At 45.2% G+C, this 24,285-nt stretch overlaps 1 protein-coding gene across 1 annotated transcript in view; it reads right to left on the minus strand.

Moving 5' to 3' along the window:
• Nucleotides 1-1,904: 1,904 nt before the first annotated feature.
• The window catches only part of LOC142817608 (uncharacterized), a 70,232-nt gene continuing 47,851 nt past the window's right edge, over nt 1,905-24,285 (minus strand). The window contains exons 5-6 of the mRNA XM_075894664.1: nt 13,713-13,827; nt 1,905-2,489 (exon numbers count right to left, since the gene is read on the minus strand). Of these exons, the coding sequence (XP_075750779.1) occupies nt 2,291-2,489; nt 13,713-13,827 (314 nt within the window). The 3' untranslated portion in view covers nt 1,905-2,290. The remainder of the gene's footprint in view (nt 2,490-13,712; nt 13,828-24,285) is intronic.

Raw genomic sequence — 24,285 nt, forward strand, 5'->3', positions numbered from 1 at the left:
AAAGACGTCATGACCGCCCTCCCTCCTTGCGATCTGTGAGAAAACACATTTTGCATATATCACATATCTGCTGCAGAGGAGCAGTGGGCATGTTGCTCCGTAGGTAGAGGAGTTGATTCTGACCGTGGTGGTCGCAATTCAATGGAGGTGGAATGGCAGAGTCGCGTGTACTGTGCGTTGTCACTTCATGTTAAAGAACACGAGATAGTCAATAATTTTCGGAGCCCTGCACTACGGTTTCGTTAATATTCACAGCTTGATTTTGCGACGTATCACCACCTAAAATATGATAATAGCATTACGAATATGAGACACCGTTATGAATAGCTGAGGCTATTTTTTCCATTGGTGCTGGCAAGAGTTTACAAGCGGCGTTCTCTTTTCGTTCGGAGGCACGTGTTTACTCCCCTTGGACAGCCAACACCTGCTATTCGATAGCGGACAGCAAGCAATAGCTGACATATATTAGCAACCGTGTCCGAGTCCCATGTGTTCTTTGCCTTGGGGTGCCAGCACAGCTCTCCATAATCGTCTGACATGACACAGCGAGCCACATATAGACGCAGGAATTTTAATCGGAGGGGACGATTGCGTTCCTTTATGTGCGCTCAAATGATGCCGAGCAATGAAGTCAATTATTTTCTTATGCCACTCTTGCCAGTGACGCCTTCAGTGTGTTCGTCGTGGCTATAGACAAAAAGAAAGCACCTTCAAAGAAACTGAAGATGCTTTAGTATTAGATGAAACTTCGCGATTAGTAAGGACCAACAATGTCGTAATCTTTTCTGTGGTTGCTGCTGCAGCAGCTTTCGAATACGTGAAAGAAAAAATTGCCTTGTCTCATGCATGCACCGAAAATGTGGGCGGGGAAACCTACGTGATCTTGCATTTCTTCGGCAGAGCCACGTGGCACTGCGACGTAAGGTTCGCACCGATCACTGATCAGAACGGCGAGAGTGCTGCTCATCAGACAAAGGCTCAAGCATAGCGAAGCTGAATGTGTTGCAACTCGATTACAATATCTGGCATGATGACAAACAGATGACCGCTACATGAACAATTGTCTGTCGTATCTTCAACCATAGCCTCCATGACTAACTCGTTACGTGCCATTGCCAGGGCTAATGGAGGAGGCCACTTTTGAACGCTGCTGTTGCAGACAGACCATACAGTATACCGAAGATAACGACATCAAGTTCGCTAAGCATCTTAAGAAAGTCCTGCGGCCACAGCCGCTGTCTTTAGCGAAAAACTTCTACCTAAGTTCACTTTTGAGAAATCCCACATCGATTTCCGAAATCAGCGGAGATCAAACTATTGTTATGCACTCTGAACTTGTTAAAGAAAACGTTCTTCAGCTCCCCTTCAAGGCGGGTGACGAGGGCTCATGCCTGATGGATTCGCGAAATTTTACGGGAATCGATTCATGCAGCAACAAACTTCGATATGAATGTCACTCAGCAATTACTTCAACAAGTGATTGATAGCCTTTTGAATAGCTTGTTTACGCAAGTGTTGTTCACTCTCGCATACTCCCGAAACCAGGGCTGCAGACAAGCCCGCGCTTATCCAAACGTTGGCACCAGTGACACCTCAACACTTGAGCTTCCCCTCAACTTTTCCTGTCTCAAAGACTAGAATGATATCAAAACATTACAGGTGGCAACCCTGTGACAGGCCACTGCCTAATAATACCTCCCTGCAAATGGTGTTGCTTGTTATAGATGGGATAAGAATAGATTAATTTCAGCTTCATGCAAGTGCACTGTTATTTTCCTGTGTATGAAATATTGCATAAGCAAAAACAAAACTGCACCCACCGCAAGCACGGTGGCCTGAAAAAAACTGGGAATCTGAGTAGTGATGAATAAAAGAGTTGCAATGTAAGGTACGACAACACGTGGTTTAGCGTAAAGTCATTTATTTCGTACACATACATATTTTAACATGAGTCATAGCAGAAATAGCAATGAATCGTTTGTACGACTGTGTAGCGCACATTTTATAGCGATAGATATACTATGCTCAACATTTGCGTGCCAAATTTGGTCCATTTGTTGTTTTATATCGCATTTTACCTACTATATTGCTTGACGCGCGAATTGGCACTGTTAAAACGCAGGCTTCCAGCAGTTCTTGATGCAGTGCAAAGCATGGCATCCACCGAGCAATTTTTCTATGTCACCTTTTCGCTCTTGTAACTGCTCATTGAGCCATTGTCCTGTTAGATACACGTACTCAGATTCCCAGTAGACCAGACATAATAGGCGTCGGCCTGAAGAAGCTGCAATCAGGGGCTCTGTACCTCCTGCCTGAGTCGAAGGCCAGTCCTGGTAGTAGTGTCGAAGCTCTCGGTACTCGCCACCTGAGTGCCGGATCCGACGCGCTTCGTGTCCATCGACAAGGCGGGAGAGTAAACACTGCTGCCGTTGCTAGGACCAGCTGCGTGTTCCTGCTCGTCCACCGGCGTCCTGTGGCCCCACAAAACGCTGCGTAGCGGAGAAGAATGGTTGTCTGTCAGGTAGAGATGAGAACACCGATGTGGTCTCGTTGATTTATCTTATTTAAATTCCTTGTAGCGTTGCACAGTGGGAAGCAAGTACGAGAAATACTTCGGTTGTGTACATTTTTTTTCTGCGGCACTGCGCTACCTTAGAAGCCTTTCCGTGGAGCAGGGACTTTATTAAGATGGCTCGTGCGACATGGGATCATAAGGAACATGCAGTGCTACATGGGAAAATCATCGACTTCGCAAAATCGTGTGTCTGCGCGCGGTATGTGCCTCTTAGTATTGCCTACAAGCACGGTTGCCAAGTTTGCCTGTGTTGCGCTGATTTCGCTACTTTTATTGGCTGATAGCAGCGGCAAGATATTCTTTGGTACTTGGCGCATTTTTACTACTTTCATGAGCCCTTCATTTGAGCAAAACTATCACTAGATGATGACGTCGCCACTGCTTGTGTTCGAGTATGCATGCATGGCGCCAAAGCATGGCAGGCAACGTGTGCTCCCAGCTTCGAAAATTGAATTGTGCACTTTGATTAGCAGATAATTAACTTTATTAGAAGGACGGTTTAGTGGACTAGGCATGTGTAAGGCTATATGATGCATTATAACATAAGTACAAAAAACTACTGGTTCACAACTTGCGATCAAAACTTCAAAAACATGGAGTGGCTGCTACAACCATCCCGTGTTTCTCAAGGCTGCAACTGATTACATCGGAGTTGCAGCATTGAAAAAGACAAGTCTGCTTGTCAAAACATTGTCTCCGGAAACCACCCCTGTTTTCGAATTTCTCATCGCAAGCATTGCCTTCTTGCACTTATTTTGGTTCAGATATTGCCAGGCAAGCTAATCTCGCGCGCAGACATAAATATATTCTTCTGGTTCTGACTCGCAGAGAACTGTTGCACGAGGTCTTATTTTGCAGATCACCCACAGCTGAACGTGGCTATAAATAACGATTGCAAAGAACAGGAACCTAAAGCGCCCCGCTTTCAGGGCTATGTGCACTCTATAGATATCAGAAACCAGTTATCCCACGTATTAAGTGAGCTCTGAAAAACCAGGTCCTAAGAGAAAAAGGCGGGCAACACAAGCACTCATTACCAACAGCTGTTCATAACCATTTCCCCGTTTTTTCTCTTGTCTCCTGATTTTCGTTTAGTACTGTTCTTTTAAAAATGTCGTGGTAACTCGCCCAACAGTCCATCTTTCTAGGAAATCTGACAAACTGCTTCCATCATTTTTAATGCACAGTTGCGAACTTCGACTCTGTATTTTCTATGTTGGAAAACTTTCTGCCAGAGTTGTTTCAATTTAGGCTTCAGTGCTAGTACCCGTAATTTCTGGCGTACTCATCATGCGGTAAATTTATTTTTTAATGTCGCAGCTTATCGTCATTTTGAGTAAAATTATGCAAGACGTGTGAGTGTTATTTTTCAACTGCACGAACATTACGTCATCATGCATGAAATGATTCCTTGCGCGAACGTATCGTGCTGTAAATTGAGGAATGCTTATTTTGTAATATTCATGTAGCACATATTCACAATCCCGCCAAACGGTTTTTACATTTCCTAAGTTAAACAACTATGAAGGAGTAGTTTTTCACGCATGCGTACGGGGCTACTTTCACTACCCTTGGCTAAAGTTGACTACATTTTGGCTTTTTTTTCAGTTTTCTTACTACTGCTTGCCTTATGGCCTGGCAATCCTGTATACAAGGGGGGGGGGGTGGAGATGGCTTAGTAGGTTAGAGTTGTCTTGTGCTGACTTAGGTTAAGAACCATAAATTGGACAAAGAATTGGGGTAAGGCTCAGAGGCCAGTGTTTGGTTTATCAGCCGCTTTCTTCGCTTCTGCTACCCTTTCTGTAGTTGCTATTGTGAAGCGATTCTCTGAGTGTAAGTGCTGTGACTGATAACATACAGCCATATATTTCAGTGTTAGTTGTATGACTGTATGACATACAGTCATACCACGAACACTGATATCACATCTTACGGTAGTCTGATTTGATGGCGTTGCGGTTACTCACCCAGCACATAATCTAGTATGTGGCTTTGTTTGGTGCGCTCTTAATTTTGGAGCGCCCCACCACACACACAAGAAATACTCTGAAGCGCAATTGTCTGCTTTTCCACTGTACGTACAAACTCACATGCAATAAATTGTCATTTCAAATGCACAAGTGCAACGGAAAAGCATGTCCACTGCTCTGTTACGCAAAACAAATCCCTACAATGAGAAAAAAGAATGTACAACACACACACACACACACACACACACACACACACACACACACACACACACACACACACACACACACACACACACACACACATATATATATATATATATATGATATGTGGGTTTTAATAACGTCCCAAAACCACATATGATTATGAGAGACGCCGTAGTGGAGGGCTCCGGAAATTTAGACCACCTGGGGTTCTTTAACGTGCACCCAAATCTGAGCACACGGGCCTCCTTCATTTCCGCCTCCATCGGAAATGCAGCCGCCGCAGCCGGGATTCAAACCCGCAACCTGCGGGTCAGCAGCCGAGTACCTTAGCCACTAGACTACCGCGGCGGGGCAATATATATATATATATATATATATATATATATATATATATATATATATATATATATATATATATATATATATATATATATATATATATATATATATATATATATATATATATATATATATCTGAGCCAGACATATGCGCTACATAAAACAAGTACCACGTAAAAGCAATTTGTTCTTGTTTGGCAATGGTGGAATAAAAGGGCTCCCTAGCGCTACATGCGAGGCGTTTGCATGGAACGTTGCCACAGCATCGTTTATCCATGGACGGTACTGTGGTGCCAGTGCTTTAAAATCAACAACCCTTCAACACTTCGTGTGTTTTCTCCTGTCTTTGACTTTCTCTACTCTGTCTTTTTCTTTCTGTCCTCCTTCCTTCTTCGAACTGGGCATGTCAATGCCAGAACCGTGTCTGTCCTATATCTTTAAAAAATATCGCTCCACATACCTCTGTGTTCACCGAGCCAACGTCTTATAGCACAATTATGCGTTACCTTGCCCAAAATTTCATTTTTATTGTGATATCAATTTTATGGACACTCTCGGCTGGATTTTGTCGCCGTCGTCGGCGTCGATGTCATGCACCGTATATGTATACGTATTTATATATATCAAAACGCAAGAAAGGAAAAAAATTCAGAAAAGAAAACACTCCGGCGCGTGGAATCGAACGTGGGGCCTCTGCGTCGTGAGAGAAATGCGTTAACCCCTAAGCCTTTCTCTCACGACGCAGAGGCCCCACGTTCAGAGGCCCCACATCCATTACTTTTCAAACGACAAGCTACTTATATCTACCAATTACTGCTGCTCACGAGCATCTCGGGGGGAGGGGGATTGTGTTTTTAGCATTAGCAACAAGATGGCACAATGAGCGCGCGTCGCCACATCCCGCGTTGGCGCCTGCTCTGATCTCCTACGCGTACTTTGCCCAGCTTAGAGAAGGGGGTGACGCTCCCTCACGCACCCTTAATTTGCGGCGGCGATGAGGGGAAGGTCGTACCAGGCCCCGGAAACTGTCAAGTTCCCGTGATGGCCATAGAGGGCAAAAACATTGACCACGGCGAGCTTCGTCAATTGCGCGTATAGTGGAACTACTAACTCCCCTCTTAGCGGTCGAATAAGTTAGTGTGAATATTCCTTGTTATGGGTGCTCAACGCGGTTGAAATTTTTAGTTTAGGATATATCAAAACGTCGTTAAAAGTGTGGTTAGTACGTAGTTTTTTATAAAAAAATTAAATATGATATTTTTGTTTTACTTTTTTTTATACAAGAGCGGTGATTGTTTCAGTTCAAGTGTTGAGATTATCCTGACGCTAGAAAAGCAGCAGCCCATTGGCATCGACTGCACTTGTGTCGGTTAATTTGTTTAAAGTGGCCGCGGTTAGCCGCGGTACTTTTTGTCGATTGACGTTGCGAAGCTCCGTTGTAATTCAGCTTTGATATATCAATGCGAGCTTGTGTGTCAGAGTTTACGGGCTGCTGCCACGAAGCGAACGTGTCTAGAGGCTGTGACCCATATCAGCTGCTGTGCTTCACCGACGTCCGGCTGCGTAGCCTCCAGCGTGAAAATTCAACGCCAGCAAATTGCTCGGTGATTACCTACGAAGACAGAATAACCTTGCATAATGTGGGCGTGTTCACCGGTGAGTGAAAATGCGCTACTTTGAATCTGAACATGGCCCTTTTGTTTGGTATGCGCTACATTTTTTGTCATTTCATAAGGCTTTTCGGCTTGTACAGCTAATGAGATGCACGCCTTGTAATTGTTTGAAATTGTTCACTTCGTTGTCACATTCACTGAAAATATCTTTACTGCGAAAATTTGTAGCAGAGATCACGGCATAAGTTCTACCTGTTTCTGCTCAAGATGAGTCTGCTGCAATATATGCTCGTAAATTTAATGCATAGTAGAACCTTTAGTACATATACGCATTTGTGCATTTTTCGTAAGTTTGCAATGAAGCATATTACACATGCATGAACTATATAGTCCATCCAGTTGGGGAATTACCTAGCTTTGTCGTCTGAAGAACGTTACTAAAACAAATTCATTAAAATGCCATCCACAAGACAAATTCACAAAAAACAGCAATGTATGTCCACACTACCTTACTTATATGCAGTGTTTCCATATGCATTCTTCTTAGCCATGCATCACGAATCCGTTCACGCTTCTAACAGAATAACTAGGACCATTTTTGTTTTCTTACAACCCAACCGCAGCCTCCAATGAACTGCTCATATCAGTGTACGATCAGTGTACGTTTGGATGCCTCGCCACTCTGAACCTGCCTCAAGTCAGCGGAGAATGTGTCTTCACTGAAAGCAAGCTCATGGGCCAAAATCTTAGCAAGGTATTGTTGAAGACACTTTATTTATTGAACATAATTTGTTCAATCATTTATGTCTTACCCTGCTCATGAGTCTGTTTTTTTTCTTCTCAGAACACTGGACTAAAGAAAGACCATTGATTTCCAAGCTACCCACATCCAGTTGTAAGAAGCTCTACAGTTTCCTTAGTGACAACCCCATGCGCCACCAATATGCCAGGCGGACAAATGGATGCCTTATACTGAAAAGCAGTAATAGCGTACGGTAGTTCAGGCTGTATGAAATCAGGTGCACATATTTTTGTTTCTTATTTATGAATTACTCACTTTACAGGAAATGTGCAGTCTTCAAAATTCTTGGTCAGTGCATTCCATGAGGTTCACATACTGTACTTCACTCTACGTGCCAAACTTTGCATAGAGTCTCACATATAACTAGGTAACAAATGGGCTTGTAGTAGTGCATATTTAGCAGCACTTCTTTTTCACATTGTGTATAGATTGCTGTGAATGCAAAGACTGTTGCAAGGCAGTGGTAGGTACAGCTATAGTAGTGTTAAAACAGTTACTGATACCGCGTGCATGTTGGGAGTGACACTATCAAAGTACTAAAACTGTGCAAGAACTCGTGCCTTCATAAAGCAAGACATGTCCTGCAGAGGTAGCAATCGTGGAGCGGAACCATGAGAGCAAAATACCTAGAAGAATAAGGAAGAATAATAATGGGTGGATCACATTCTGCAAGCATTCTTATATCATGAATTGTAATCTGTCACAAACCCTCAAGAGGAAGGTATATAACAGCGGCGTCTTGCCCGTACATACCTAAGAAGCAGAAACCTGGAGGCTTACAAAGATGGTTCAGCCTAAATTGAGGACGACGCAACGAGCGATGGAAAGGAAAATGATAGATGTAACCTTAAGAGACAAGAAGAGAGCAGAGTGGGTGAGGGAACAAATTGGTGTTGGAATATCGTAGTTGAAATCAAGAAGAAGTGGACATGAGCTGTGCACGTAGCACGCAGGCAGAAAAACCGCTGGTCAATAAGCGTAACTGACTGCATTCACAGAGAAGGAAAACGCATGAAGACGGAAGGTTAGGTAGGTCAATGATAATAAAAAGGTTTATACGCATAACGTGGCAGCAGAAAGCACAGGACGAAGTTGATTGGCCGATCATGGGAGAGACCTTTGTCCTGCAGTGGGTGTAATCAGGCTGATGATACGCTAAAAACAAGCACCGACATGCACGCATACAGTGAGCCTTACTGTTTGAACGTATATCAATATTTGTGCTTCGAAACATGTTTGTTTACAAGAGAGAGCTGACGCAATCAAAAAGAGAAGTAATCAGTAATTTGCATTCGCTTGCATTTATTCCACTGTGACTCCATGACCAGATTCCTAGCTTGTCCAGGAGCTTCAGTTCAGCATCCGAAATCTCATCTGCTGAGAAATGCTGCTGTTCAGTTGTTTTCCTCCTCTAGCTTGGTTTGTTTTTGCAAAATGTTGTGATCACTCTGGGCAGACTTGTGTGAGCACCAAAACAAAGGGCTCCCAGTTTGAATTACGTGCTGTGAATACCAATGTGTTCAAATTGTCGAGAGATTTCCCCCATTAGAAATACACAGGGATGTGCGCATTTACTTGACCGAGTTCAAATAACGACCTTTTACTGTAATATCATTTGTTCTATGTAAAATACCAGATGAATTACAAGGCATTTTTAAAGGTATGTCAATTTTTTAAAAAAACCATGATTGAGTGCCCGCAGTAGGTATAATCAAAGTTGTCCAGTGTTTGTACATGTTGATAATTTGAATGTTTACTAACAGCCAACTCCTTGATATTGCTGTAAAATATATAACCAAAAGTACTAGTTTTGTATGTTAACAGTGTTAAGAGTGAGGCAGACAGTTCAGTAGGAAGTAGTGAAGAACTAAAATGTGAATTCAGCTTCTGCCATTGTTAATCGTTTTAGCAGTGTCTTTGATGACTATGCACCATTGGCACAAAAAAAACTCATTTATTCATCTGTAGATCCAAAGCATGACAATTTTATAAGAGTCATTCAAAAAGTAAGGGCCATTTGGTTCCAAGCTAGTAAATATTCATTAGCAAAGGTTTTTATTGGTGGGCTTAGTTTAGCAAAAACCTACTTCACTTTTCTACAAAATCACTGCTAACTTTTTAGTGCTTCTCGTACCGTCGCAGTAGTTTCTTTAGTCAATCTGAATAAAAAATCGCCGCTGGTTAAATGAGCCTGTTGCAAACGGTTATATTGAATTTCTCACCATCTTCAAATCGGACCACGCGTCACTGTTTCAAGGGAAAGAAGAGGAAATAATCACACGGTGCTGGCGCAGAACAGCAGGGCGAGTACTTGGTGTTCCGTACCAAAATATTTGATCTTCCCATTGGTTCTGATTGTAGTGCAAGGATGCATGTAGTCATGGGGAGGCCGATTCCGGATGAGAATTAGTGACGTCATCAATGTTTATCGTAGTTATTACTGTGGTGAGTGTTTCACAGTATATGTCAGCTGCACGTGTGGCCCACATTTTATGAAATCAAATACTAAAATTTCCCTTTTTTACTTGTAAAATAGTAGCCGCCATTTTCCGACTGGAGTAAGCTAACTGCTTGAAATTTTTTCCGTTTTTGTGAAAAGGAGTGGTGGCACCACTGTGTTATTTCTGCAATTGCGTACACTATGAAGCGTCGTCACCTGTGCAACAGTGTGCGAAAACAAATCTTCCCTGTTTTATCAGCAGCAGCCCAAAAATGCTGATTCACTTGATGTCATCTAGCGTTTGAGTTGGTCGGTAAGCATTTTGGAACCTAACTTTGTGATATCTGGGCATATCGGATACAATTGTGCAAATTGTAGCGAGGCCAACAAGGGAAACTTTGCCTTACAGACCAGTAACTGTTAGTCCTCAATCTATTGCAATATTGTGTCCACTTGAACAGTTTGGTTGGTCTGGATGCTTGGCGTGGTGCTCCACTCTTTTTCGTACGCATTTGTGCAGCCATTTCGAAAGTCTCAACACCACGTTCTGACGCTTTTTTCACTCCTCACAGTTGCTCCACGAACTGTGTACAACTCCTCATAAATTGGAAAAGCTAGTGATTCTTTTGCATGCAAAAATGTAAATACAGTGTGCACCCCACTACATGCGTGAGCATCAATACTCGCCAACATTGGTGTCTGCGTTCCCCGTGAAGCACATGACTACTGAGCCAGAACAAGCACTTCAGTACTTTCGCTGAGAAGTAGCAGATTGTGGTGTGCACATAACTCTTCAGTCGGACGTGCGAATACCTAAATATTGGGAAATGGCCATTACTTCGTGAATAAACATCGTAGAAGATTTCATTATGCAGATTTGACTGCAATGATTATTCAATGCCTATTTTTTAACATTGATACTTTGACTTCCAGCACTTCTCAGCTGTCTAGTGTTACTAGTGTTCCAGATGTCACTATTGTATGTGTATATGCTATGTGCAGTGTATTGCGAGTGCTATCCACTGGTGCATAATTTCTTTTTAACGAATGAGTGCTTTTGGGAGCACCAACAGGCATCCTCCATCTCGTGTGTCAGCTGATCTACACTAGGCGCGCAAGGGCACGGGTAGCTAATTCTCTTGTCATCTGTGACAACTTTGACAAGAATGTTGACTTACTGAAATTTTTCGACTCAGGCTTTCATTATTCACCAACTGTTACTGAATTAAAGTGCCTGTCACTGCAACTCTTTTACCTTTTTTGAAAGTTAAACCAAGTTTTCTTTTCAACATGATCCTGTAAATGGTGTTTTTCTAGAATGCACTTGCTTACCTCAACTGTAAGTTGATCTAGTTTGTCATCAAAAGATCCGACGCGCTGGTAAAAACACAGATTCTAAACACAATATCGAGAACAATGTTATGTGCAGGAATACCGAGCACAACAGCGCGGGGTCATTTCTTTTTAATCAACGCGATGTGCTTCTCGCCATTGCGTTGTCAAATATCATATTGCGGCTCAGGCTGATCGTACTGACAGTGCAATTTTGAGAGCATGTTTGGTGAGAAAGCCAAAGGGCAGCACAGTACCAAGCACCATGCAAGGGGTGTCCAGTGTAAATATCATTGTCTGACTGAATGAGCCAAGAGACAAAGTTGCACAATTTCAGCGGGTAATTTTATTGAACAGATGGCTATCACTGTTTTTTTGCATGTATTGTTCAACTCTGTGATATACAGTGTTACTTACTTACATGTATACTGCTGCATTCATGATTGTCAATTAACAATGTATGCTCACTTGCTTGGCGTGTTTTTTGCCAGTTGAGGCCTTTAGTTCACCTGGCGGCATAGCAGAACTCTTTATAGTAACTTTAGGGTGCCGTGTGCGCGAATATCACCCCGCAATAGCAAAGAATAAACGCCCATAAACTTGCAGGCGCGCATTGCGACCCCCCGCACTTGCTACCAAAGCAGCCGCAATATTGCTTTAGAGCAATGATGATGATAGGCCTACCAGCGCCGTCTCTAGGTCGGATATGTTAGTTCACAACGCCACCGCTACCCTTATTTTGTTGCACTGTCAAAGGTACAGTTTCCCTTTTCTAAATGGTAGTTTATAGGTGTTCTGTAGTCGTACGCCTTGGCTCGCCTCGGGCTTTACCTGAAACGATTCTGCTGTAGTTACCGGCTGCACAACAGTCACTGCAATCATTGCAGTCTCCGTTTTCGAAAAGCACGTGCTTTTCAGGCGCAGCAAAGTAACATATCATACGCTTATTCGCGTACGCCCGTACCTGTGAACACGTTTTGTGCATTATTTGTACGTGAGGAACGCAGGGCTTGTTTCGGCCTGCTTTCCATTCTGCGCATAACCTTTCACATTGTTGCTATCGCGTTCATTGCTTGGCCTTTCCGGAAAAGCTGTGACTTTTTTTTAATTCACTCTTTTAATAAATTTGCACTTCGGGTTGCATTTAAAATCCCTTTTCATTCATTTTCTATAGGCTTTCTACTCGGTATTCTCCGGACGGTACAGGTTTTCCCATGTCTTTATTTTTTAAATTTTTCTTAACCTAACGGGAATGAATTTCACTGGGGCGTTGTCCACGTAAGGAAAATGGCGAAATTGCGACAATTTTATGCTGAGCACGTCAAACACATGCTTGCCGATTCGTAATCTCATGCTCATCTCACCTTACACTTGACGTTGCAACACGCCTTCGTTCACGATTATTTCGCGGTGTTTTACGTGCTTATACCAAACCCTGTTGTGTTTACGTATTACGCAAACATGTTCATCGTGGAGCATGGGCACAAAAGTTTTTTCTGTCCTTTCTTTTTTTTTTCGACTGTAAGTGAAAAGATTGCGTTTAGTCTAATGTGTCACAAATGACTGCACAAACGCTTACACAAGTGAACGATTACTTAACAATCTCTTTGGAGACGGGTTGCCCATTGCAAGAACAAGGGACCCGTCAATGCATTTAGAGCTGTTCTTGAAGGCATGCTGAGAGGGCATGGTGGGAACCGTCATAGGCGTGTCCATGGGAGGGGGGGGGGCGGGGTATAGGGAAAGTTGGGCATCCTTTCTAATCACCAAGGGGGCCGCAAAGTCTGCCTTATTCGTTCATTCAGTCATAGGTATGCAGGTTTTTGACGATAATGGTGACCCCAAGACGGCTGTGTTGCATTCGAAGAATTGTTTACCACCCACCTTCACTTCTGGAGAGCCAGGGAAATAAAGGCGGTCAATTGTGAGAAGCATGACATCACCTTAGTTCACTAGGTTCATATAATGTGAGGCATGCGGTTGTCCATTAGATTCGACGATTGTGAAACGTCTACGATAAAGATTTGCCCATCTTCAAATCTCCTATAGCTGACGTTGCACACACCTATGCGAATAGTGATCACGTTGGGGGCCCAAACACGACGCCTTGTGAGTTTAATTCACATAGTTCTTGTGGGATTAAACTCCTAGGATGTTGAACGCATCGTGCATTGTTAAAGACACTCGCTAACGCAGACGTCATATGTGGGGTAGAGGAATGCCTATATAGTAAACGCGTATATAACTATGATGAGCCGGTTTTTGCATACGTTACAATAAAACCACTTCCTGTATTGCACTTCTGGTTTAATCAATCAATAAGCAGTCAAGTGTTCAATAAACAAACGTCCAGTGGTTAACAAGGAAAGAATGTTGTGTCCTGCAGAGATAACAAATTGTGCCAACAAGGGGAAATTAATGAAAGCGTTGTTCTTACTTTTCGTAACGCTGCGTTATGACGGTGCAGAATGCGAGCAGCACGATGGAGCACAAGAGGAAGGCCACGGTGCACGGCAATATGTACGCCACCACTATCTTCCAGCTTGTGTCACCTGCGCATAAATTCAGAATGAAACAGAGTATCTCATCTTCTAGCTGGGCTAGTTGATAATATGAATTTATGTCTCAAAATTGAGGTATAACTAGAGAGACGCCAAAGTGGGTCGGAAGTTTTGGTCAACTGATATTTTTTTATGTGCCCTGTCATAGCACACTACGTGGGGCTTCAGGAATGTACCTCTTTCGAAAGGTGACCACCGTCGCAAATGCACGACCTCCAGGTGAGCAGCCAAAAACCATAACCACTGCTTCATCACGCCGGAACAGCTGCGCTACAATAAATACCACATCCGAAAACAAACCACTGCGAGGTAGTCTGCACCATCACCGCTGGAAAACAGATTTTGCAGGGGTAGCACATTCCCGTGTCTGAATGCTGAGACAGGCAAATGGTGAAACCGGTGTGTTTGGAAGTGTTGCAGCCGTCAGTGCATTTTTTCAAGGCTTTTTCTGTGCTGAACTTGGATGTGAGTTCTTCCTGAAATTATATCGCTTAAACCTGGCGGCGCTGAAAGAAGAAGAAAAATTAACGCCCAAAGTATCCGTTTGAGAATGTGGGTGGAAGACTGCCACAAAAATATTGTTCTCAAAACAAATCATATTGATACAAAGTATCACTAAAAGGAAAAACAAGGGAAGCGTGGGCAGAGAAGGAAGACGACGTTGCCTCCACTGCGATCCCCCTGAGTGGGTACGAGCCATGGCGGTGGAGATCATCATCATTATACTGTGATCACGGACTCAGGGCCCATTAAACCCCCCCCCCCCCCATTCAGTTACCTTACTTTGTGTAACAATTTGGTGGAAGGTGCTGGGTAGGACAAACCCAAAGACGGAAGCTTCACTACCAGGACTTTGTCGCAGCCGCCGCCTCGCCGGACGTCCACCTTCGCCGATCGTAATGACCCAAGAGCAGCCATCCAACGCTTCGAGGCCAACTCCGATGGGTTCCGTGCCGTACTACAGAGTGCCACCAAACTTCGGCGGGACCTCAGGAGAAGACGTCGACGTGTGGCTCAAGAACTACAAGCGGGTGAGCAGAAGCAATGGCTGGGACTCGAACGAACAGCTCAATCATGTCGTATTCTCGTTAACTGACACCGCCCTTATGTGGTACGAGAACCACGAGGACATGTTCACGACGTGGGAATGTTTGGTGAAGAAGTGCAGAAGTGCTTCGGTGATTCGGACGCAAAGAAGAAATGCGCGGAGCAGACATTGTCTGAGAGGGCACAGCTTCCAGCAGAAACATGTACGACATACATTGAAGAAATATTGAAGCTGTGCAAGATCGTGAATGGGAGGATGTCTGACGAAGACAAGGTTGGACACGTTCTCAAGGGTATAGCCGAAGACTTGTACAATTTCTTAATTGGGAAAGACTGCTTGAACTCCGTGTACGACGTGATGGAGCACTGTCGTACCTTTGAATCCCTCAAGATGCGACGAATTTCTGCGAAATTCAGCCGCCTGTCCAACGTTCCCACTGTGGCTAGTGTTGAAACAGTGGCGCCTTACGACCTTGCTTTGTCCATACGGCAGATCGTCAGAGAAGAGCTGCTTCGATGTCAGCAGAGCTATCATCACCCCAGCGATTTTCAGGATGGGTACGTAAGCGAACAAGAACGTGTGCGGACTCTTGTTTCCCTTCCACCATGGCAACCATCGATCAACGCAGCAGACGCTTATGAATATCAAGGCATACGGCAGGCTGGATTCCCCCGTCAACCACCTCCCAACTACGAACGAAGTTTTCACCCACCTGTTTACTCAACATCGCCACCCTACAGGGCCCCCGAAGGATGGTACCACTATCCCATGCCTTCCGAGAGGAGTCGTTACTCTGAGCAACAACGTGCCCCTCGACCAAGTCCGGTATGCTACAACTGTGGTGTCCCGGGTCACATCGCACATTTTTGTGACCACCACCCATATCAGCGACAGTCTTGGCACTTGTCTCACCCACCTTTCGACCATCCGCTCTCCACGTCACGGAAACCACGCGCACCTACCAGATCACGCTACCCCTCGCCGGCCTCTGATCGAAGTTTGACACCGCCACCAGCTCCCCGTGCTCCACGATCGCCATCGCCACGGCAACGCACACGTACACCGCCGCCCGAAAACTAGTCGGTGCGGCCAGTGGGGGTGAGGCCGCGAGATCACAGGTGCTATCTACAGGTATACCCCCGTCAGCGTTTATGTTGAAGAACAAAGTTCATGTAGTTGTCGATGGAGTGGCTACTATGGCACTTGTGGATACAGGCGCGACAGTCTCGGTGATGAGTGTAAATTTTAAAAACCTGCTGGGACCAAAAGTGATGTTTTGCCTAAACCGTGGGGTGACATTTCGAGGTGTAAGTGGTGACGTGTTGTGTCCGGTGGGATATTGTACTGTGGACGTCTCGCTGTGTGGCAAGGTGTTTTGCACAGAGTTTGCGGTTATTCCGCGGTCTACACATGGCGTTATCTTGGGTATTGACTTCTTGTGCGAGTGTGGGGCAACTGTAGACTGCAGAATTGGGCATCTTTCTATACATGGTACTTTCCCAACGGCGCTGTTTGAAAATTTCCGTCCGGAGGAATGCATCTTTTTCGTCTCCATGGACACAGTCGTTCCTGCATTTTCTGCTGTGTGTGCTCCCGTGACATGTTCCAGCAACAACTGTGGCACGTTGACGCCACGCTAGAACCTATTCCCTTGGCATGCCTGAAAAAGAACATTTTCATTCCCCATTGTATACTGCCAGTCGTTGATGGACGGGCCGGTGTGTGGACAATGAAAAGTTCCATGGAGCCTGCAATTCTGCCAGGCGGCATGAAACTTGCAGTATTTAGACCCGAATCATGTACGACGCTGGTTGCGCTTCTTGATGCTACAAGCCAAAATGAACATCTAGGCTTAGAAGGTTCAGAAGATGCCCAATTGCTACAAATGGTCAGCAAGTCACCTGACCAAAGCGAACGTCATACACTGCTCGACGTTCTATCCAAGCACTCGAAAGTGTTCGATTTTTCTAAAAATAGCCAAAGGCCCTTAATCCCAGCGTCCCGGATACGTCATCAGATCCACACCGAGTCAGCGCATCCCATTAGGCAGAAACCTTATCGAGTGGCACCATCGGAGCGCAAGATCATCAACGAGCAAGTCCAAGAAATGCTGAAAAAGGGAATAATACAGGAATCGGCAAGTCCGTGGGCTGCTCCTGTCATTCTAGTGAGAAAAAAGGATGGTACGTGGAGATTTTGCGTTGACTACCGCCGACTGAATTCTGTTACCAAGAAAGACGTTTGTCCACTGCCGCGCATCGATGATGCTCTAGACGGCCTGCATTCCGCGTCCTACTTTTCATCTGTCGACCTGAGATCAGGTTACTGGCAAATTCCGATGCACGCAGCTGACAAAGAAAAGACGGCATTTGTTACGACCGACGGACTTTACGAGTTCAACGTTATGCCTTTCGGATTATGCAATGCTCCTGCGACATTCGAAAGATTTATGGGCTCTATATCGCATGGTTTAAAATGGCATATATGCATGTGTTATCTTGATGATGTCGTTATTTTTGGACGTACGTTTGAGGAGCACAACACTCGCCTAGACCTCGTGCTAAGCTGCATTGAAAAAGCTGGCCTTGTATTGAATTAAAAAAAGTGCCACTTTGGCGAGCGACAGACATTGGTGTTAGGACATCTCGTCGACAAAGATAGCATTAGACCTGACCCACAAAAGACAGCGGCCGTTGAATCGTTCGAGCGTCCTAAATCTGTGAAACAACTGCGTAGCTTCATAGGACTCTGCTCGTATTTCCGCCGATTCGTACCCAAGTTTGCGGATGTGGTTCACCCCCTGACGAGCCTTCTACGCAAGAACAGCCTGTTTCAGTGGACCTCCGAGTGTGATGCCGCTTTTCACAAGCTGAAGTGTTTGTTAACTTCGCAGCCAATACTTCGGCGCTTCAATCCTTCGTCGCCCACGGAAATTCACACAGATGCAAGTGGCATCGGTATCGGTGCCGTTCTCGTTCAGCGTTCTGGCAAGAAGGAACACGTTGTGGCGTACGCAAGTCGTTCTTTAAGCAAACCTGAACGCAACTACACAGTGACCAAACAGGAATGCCTAGCGGTAGTCTTTGCCGTGCAACGGTTTCGCTCATACATCTATGGTCGCTCGTTCACTATCGTCACAGACCACCATTCCCTGTGTTGGCTGATCAACCTTCGTGACCCATCCGGCCGCCTCGCACGATGGGCCATTCGTTTGCAAGAACATGTCTTCACCATCTCATACAAGACTGGCCGTCTACACGCTGATGCGGATTGCCTCTCCAGAATGCCGCTACCATCGACAGATTGTGAAGCCGATAACTTTGACCACCTTATCGCTTCTCTGTCGTCTGGCTTTCCTGATGCCGTGACTTTCGCCGCTGAGCAGCGTAATGACCCAAGCTTAAAAGCTCTCTTCCCTGGAGCGAACAATTCATTAGGCGAAGGCCGATTCTGCGTCCGAAGTGGTCTTCTTTACCAGAGAAACTTGTCCACGACGGGCGCCCGCTTTCTGCTGGTTGTTCCAGCGTCCCTCCAAACGTCTGTTCTGCGTCTCATGCATGATGACCCCACCTCTGGCCATCTAGGCACCACACGGACACTTAGTCACACGAAAGAGCGATTCTATTGGCCGAAAATGAGCGAAACAATTCAGAACTACGTGGCCAGCTGTACGCAGTGCCAGAGCCACAAGCGGCCCTCCTCGGGTCCAGTTGGTCACCTGCAACCGGTAAAGCCTCCCGGTTCCCCTTTTGAAAAGGTTGGCATTGACCTGATGGGACCATTTCCACGCTCCTCAAAAGGTAACCGGTGGATAATTGTATGCGCCGACTACCTGACGCGGTACTGCGAGACGGCTGCCTTATGCTCCGCCACGGCAGTCCAGGTTTCGGAGTTCCTGTTGCATTCAGTCATCGTCCGACACGGACCTCCTCGCGTGATAATAAGTGACCGTGGACGACAGTTTACCGCTGACATTGTCGAATCATTACTTCGTTTGTGTGCCTCCAAGTTCCGACACTCAACTGCGTATCATCCGCGAACTAACAGTCTCGTCGAGCGCACAAACCGAACGTTGATCAACATGTTGTCAATGTACGTCGCCTCTGACCACAAAAACTGGGATGAAGTATTACCATTCGTCACGTACGCCTTCAACACGTCGAAACACGAAACGACAGGCTACAGCCCTTTCTATCTGCTCTACGCTCGCTCACCTCGACATACGCTGGACACTATCTTTCTTTTTGTCATCCATGACGATTAAGCAATTGCGGAAACCTTGTGTCGCGTGGAAGAGACCCGTCGACTTGCCTGCTTACGTACACTGGCAGCGCAAGACTCCTCCAAAACTCGCTACGACAGTCAACACAGGCTTGTAACCTATGCCCCGGTGATCTAGTGTGGGTGTGGACCCCAATACGCAGACGTGGCTTGAGCCAAAAGCTACTGGCACACTATGCTGGTCCTTTTGTGATACTCCGTCGTGTCAGCGAGGTCAACTATGAAATTGCACGTGTCACCACTAGTGGCCGACGTTCATGCAAGACAGAGGTGACGCATGTTGCCCGCCTGAAGCCGTTTACACGAAGGATGCAAGAATGACTCGCCCAGAGGGCTTCGTCTGAGAGAGGAGGAATGATACGAAGTATCACTACCAGGAAAAACAACGGAAGCGTGGGCAGAGAAGGAAGACGACGTTGCCTCCACTGCGATCCCCCTGAGTGGGTACGAGCCATGGCGGTGGAGATCATCATCATTATACTGTGATCACGGACTCAGGGCCCATTAAACCCCCCCATTAAGTTACCTTACTTTGTGTAACAATATCATGGAACTATCATTTTGTGTACATCATTGCCAAAGATAGCCGTTCACTCTGTTATTTTTCAAGGAACTTCTGCATGAGTCACCCTCCTCCCTTAAGAAATTTCTTTAAACTAGTTACATTCGTCTATAATTTTAATATGCATAATACATCTGGGATACCTGTTCCAATGGACTACTACATGAACTTGAAACAGTTTCAAACTTTTGAAATTATGCCAACCAATATTAACGTCATGGTCAGCATTACCCTACTGTAGTCCCAAGTTGACCCTTCCAAACTCACTATTCAAAGTAAAATAGGCTAGCGCAGTCTTCATAAACTTTTCGATAACAGCAATATCCTTCGTAAACGGTTCACGTAACCCTCCTCCCCCTCCCATTTATTTCACTTCGAATTGGCCACCCAGAAAAAGTTCACGTTGCTCTCAGCATAACCGCAAGCTATGAACTTGCATTCAGACCAAGAATCACATATTAATGGAATCTACTGCCACAGTCAGCTACAGCTATAACCTATACATTGCGCTTTAAAAGCTTTTTTTGTTTCGCAAAACAGGCTCGGCATTCAACGATCCTGCTTCTTGAGTTATGTGTCTTGTAAACTTTTTTACCTTTTTTGTTGGTTTCTTCGGTTCTAAAATATCAATACATGCATTATCGGTACCTCTCCATTCTTTTTTGCTAACATGTTTGGTGCGTCATTTATTTTGTATAGATCTGTCTATTGTTCAAGTTTCATTTTGTTTCTTCTTTAGCAAGCATTCTTACCCAATATCACATGCCTCTCCCATCTCTGATGTGTATACCCCGAGGGTAAAACTATTAAATAAATAAGCCTTTCCTCAACCTTCTGGGCCAGGTCATTCGAACAAAATATTGTAACTTAAGGAGAGAAAACACCCTGCCTGTCTTGCTGTAAATTCAAAATCCTTGACGCTCTGCTACAAGTTATTGAAGCCGTTTGTTGACTAGCTGGCCCCGCCACGGTTATCTAATGGTTATGGCACTCGATTGCCAGTTCAAAAGCCACAAGATTGAATCCCGGCGGCAGCGTATGAATTTTTTATGGAGACGAAAGCGTTTGAAGTCCATAAACTTAAATTTAAGTGCAGCTTAAACGTTCTAGGGTGTCGAAAATTTTCTGAGCGTTCCACTATGGCGTTTCTTATAATCATATCGCAGTTTTGGGACGTAAAACCTCAGATAATAGACTATTTTGTAACCCTTCCGAGTGTCAGTAATGTAGGGCAACAATAAGCTCTCGAAAAAACTCAGACGTTCACGCGCACACATTTAGGTAATAAACACAAGGCACACACAGCACTGCGTGTGGTGTATACTTTTTGATAAGAAGCGTTTGTGAATGTGAGAGTATATTTCGAGGGATTACTAGTTGCGCTTAACTACTTTCAATATACTGCAAGACAACATGGTCTGAGCTAAAAACAAAACACGTGCCAAGGAGATCGAACCGATGCACACCGGCCCTCCTCTTAATTCAAAAGTGCATATGGAACGTAGTCACTAAAACACAGTGCCTCAGCGTTACCGTTTCTTATTACCTATATCAGTGTGTGAAGATTCTGAAGAAGTGCTTAGCTTAAAAGGCATACGTTTTCAGGTTTCGATGAAGTTTTAAAGTTGGCGTGTCACCTGAGACGACACATAAATAAACAGTGGACTCGTGCGTAATGAAAAGCATCAGCTGCCGATGTTTCCACATGAAACTTGTAGTCAGAATTGGAAGAGTGCACAAGAAGAATCCCAGATGTAGAGGCTAACAAACAGATAGTTTATGCTGCTGAAAAGTCAAAATATAACGTGTTTTATACAGATGCGTTCAAACTTCGCTGCTTGTTAGATCTCCTTGATGATAGATCTGCAGAGCATACATATTGCAAGTGTGGGTGATAGAGATTACAAAATCTTTCAATATTTTTTTGTTTCAATCAGCATAAGTATTGTACCCGCTAAACGTATAAGAAAAAAAAAACTGGCAGATCCCACGTACAGTGGGAATCGATGATATACGAAGCATGAATGAGAAATCTTGATATGTCACTTTAATATCAGCACAAAGTTACGAGGTGCAGGTAAATGATGCCGTACATTACTTCCGTGTCATGATTATCATGTTCGGATGTGTCCTTTACCTTCGTCATGTATTCACGTCACGTGATGCCAAATTTAGTATACTTAGCGCTCTTAGCGGTAAATATAATAAACATTTAGCGTGCCACGAGCACGCTAAGAGCGTGTGTGTTGTCGTGTTCTTACATGACACGCGCGTCAAGATTATCCTGTTTGCACCAGTCATATACTTCGGCATTCGTTGACGTCACGTAACACGAAATTTCGTATATGCGGAGCTAGCAAAGCAGCCGGGAGCGCATCGTGAAGGGCCCATTATACTCCAATGTAGCGTTGACGCGCGCGCACGCTGGGCACAGCGAAATTACGTTAGCAAAACGCGAGCACTCAATAGACGACAGCACGCCTACGTCGAACCCAGGCGCCTTCGACGGTATACCCTCGCTCCCAGAGACGCCATAGTTTGTTTGCAACTGCCAAGGCGCACCTCGCTAGCATGAAATGCAGTGGCTCTGGGAGTTTCAAGTGCAAAAAAGCGCATGTTCACGCTGCGCCTGCTTATAAAATGTCGTCTGGGTACCACTGCCCTGTCATCTGATGCGACAACAACCAGCGCAAGAGGAAGAGATTGCTGAGCACTACCTGTGAAGTTCACAGTGGATCGTGAGAATCGTGCCGGTGCGGTGTTTTGCGATTACACAGATTTCCGTCCCCAATGGAAAATGCCGAGCACTACCGCCTTAGAATATAATCGCAATCAGCAGGAAAAACTACGAGCCCTGTGAAGTGTACAACTAAGTAAACTTATTGTGTTTATTCAAGCGTGATTCTAGCTGTCTAACTTTACTGCAGCGATTTGCGTGCAGTATGCCTGTAGTATGAGGCACAAAACTATTGCGTATACTCTTTCGCAGGCCGCACTTCAATAATAGGATCTACGTATTACGACTTACGCATGAATGCACGCACCGCGCATGTTTATTACAACCGTAACGGCCTACTATCTCGAAGCGTGAATGGTGTGGAAAGCATGACTTTCGATCCGGTTGAACTGCGACATGCCTTGATTGTCACTAGGCGAATTGACATGTGCTTTCGGCTGGCGTCACCGTAGCATTTCAAATCTTGTTCTCGCTGGCACTTTTGCACCACGCATGTGTTCCGAGTGCCCGGTAGGACTGTCAATTCATATACATGCGGTGCATGAGCGTAAAGTTGAACCAGAATATAACTCTACATTGACGCTGGCTTACAGCACAAATTCTGCCTTGTCACAGCCAAGGCACGCCACTGTTCGACAGAGTCGAAAGCAACGATTTCCACTGTTCGCGTTTCTTTTAATCGCAGTAATACGTACCCGATGAAGCTGCTTCCGTAGTCTGCAATGCACGTGCTGCAGACACTCTGGACTATCAAGGAAGGTCTCCTCGACGTTTCACGCGACATCAGCATAAATTTCCAGCACACGAACAGCGCGAAACATGCTAACAGCCGGACTCAAGCTGTGAAGGTTCGCTTTTGATTCGCAAAGCATCTGTTCACCTGGCAGTTGACAGTGCTGCTTCGCCAAGCTTGCAACAGACAGCGCCACGCGCTTTTCAATATGGCAGCAAGCCCTGAGCTCACTGTGTTCTGACGTATAGTCTGACGCCAGGCGCGACCAGCGTCTGTCGGCGCGGTCCGACGGCTACCGGCGCGAAATGCGACATGCTGGATTTAGCGCCGATGCCATAGGGTAGCATTACTCTATGCCGATGCGTTACCCAGACAACACTGCGTCTCTCTCTTTTCGTGACTGAGGAACGCCGTACGTGCTGAAACGCGCATGCCTTAAAGCAACGCAGCGCGGCACGCACCTGCGAGTATATGGCAGAACCAGCCCGTGGCATCAAAACGCCGGTGTAACGCGACGAAATGAACGCCGACGAGCACGCGTACCGAATCATGTCAAAATGTATTGCCGCTTTGACTGTGGCATGTAGTCATGTTCTCACATGGCACCCATCTCATAATTATTACGTTAGCACCAGTCACATACCTTCTTCATCCATTGGCGTCACGTAATACCAGATTTGCCATATGTGAAGCTAGCGAAACGGACGCGAGCGCATCATGAGTGTGGCATGTAGTCATGTTGTTACATGATACACATGTCGTGATTATCATGTTTGGATGTGTCATTTACCTATGTCATCCATTCGCGTCGCGTAATCCCGACATTGGTGCATATGAAGCAAGCGAAACGGCCGCGAGTGCATCGTGAGCGCAGCATGTAGTCATGTTGCTACATGACACGCATCTCATGTTTATCATGTTTGCACTAGTATCATACCTTCGTCATCCATTCACGTCCCGTAATACCAAATTCGGTATAAGTGAAAGTAGCGAAACGACTGCCAGCGCATCATGAGCGTGGCAAGTAGTCATGTTACATGACAAGCATGTCATAAACATGTTAGGGTTTGTCGTTTGTGTTCGCCATG

Source organism: Rhipicephalus microplus, chromosome 5 (genome assembly GCF_043290135.1).
Source record: "Rhipicephalus microplus isolate Deutch F79 chromosome 5, USDA_Rmic, whole genome shotgun sequence".
NCBI lineage: Eukaryota > Metazoa > Arthropoda > Arachnida > Ixodida > Ixodidae > Rhipicephalus > Rhipicephalus microplus.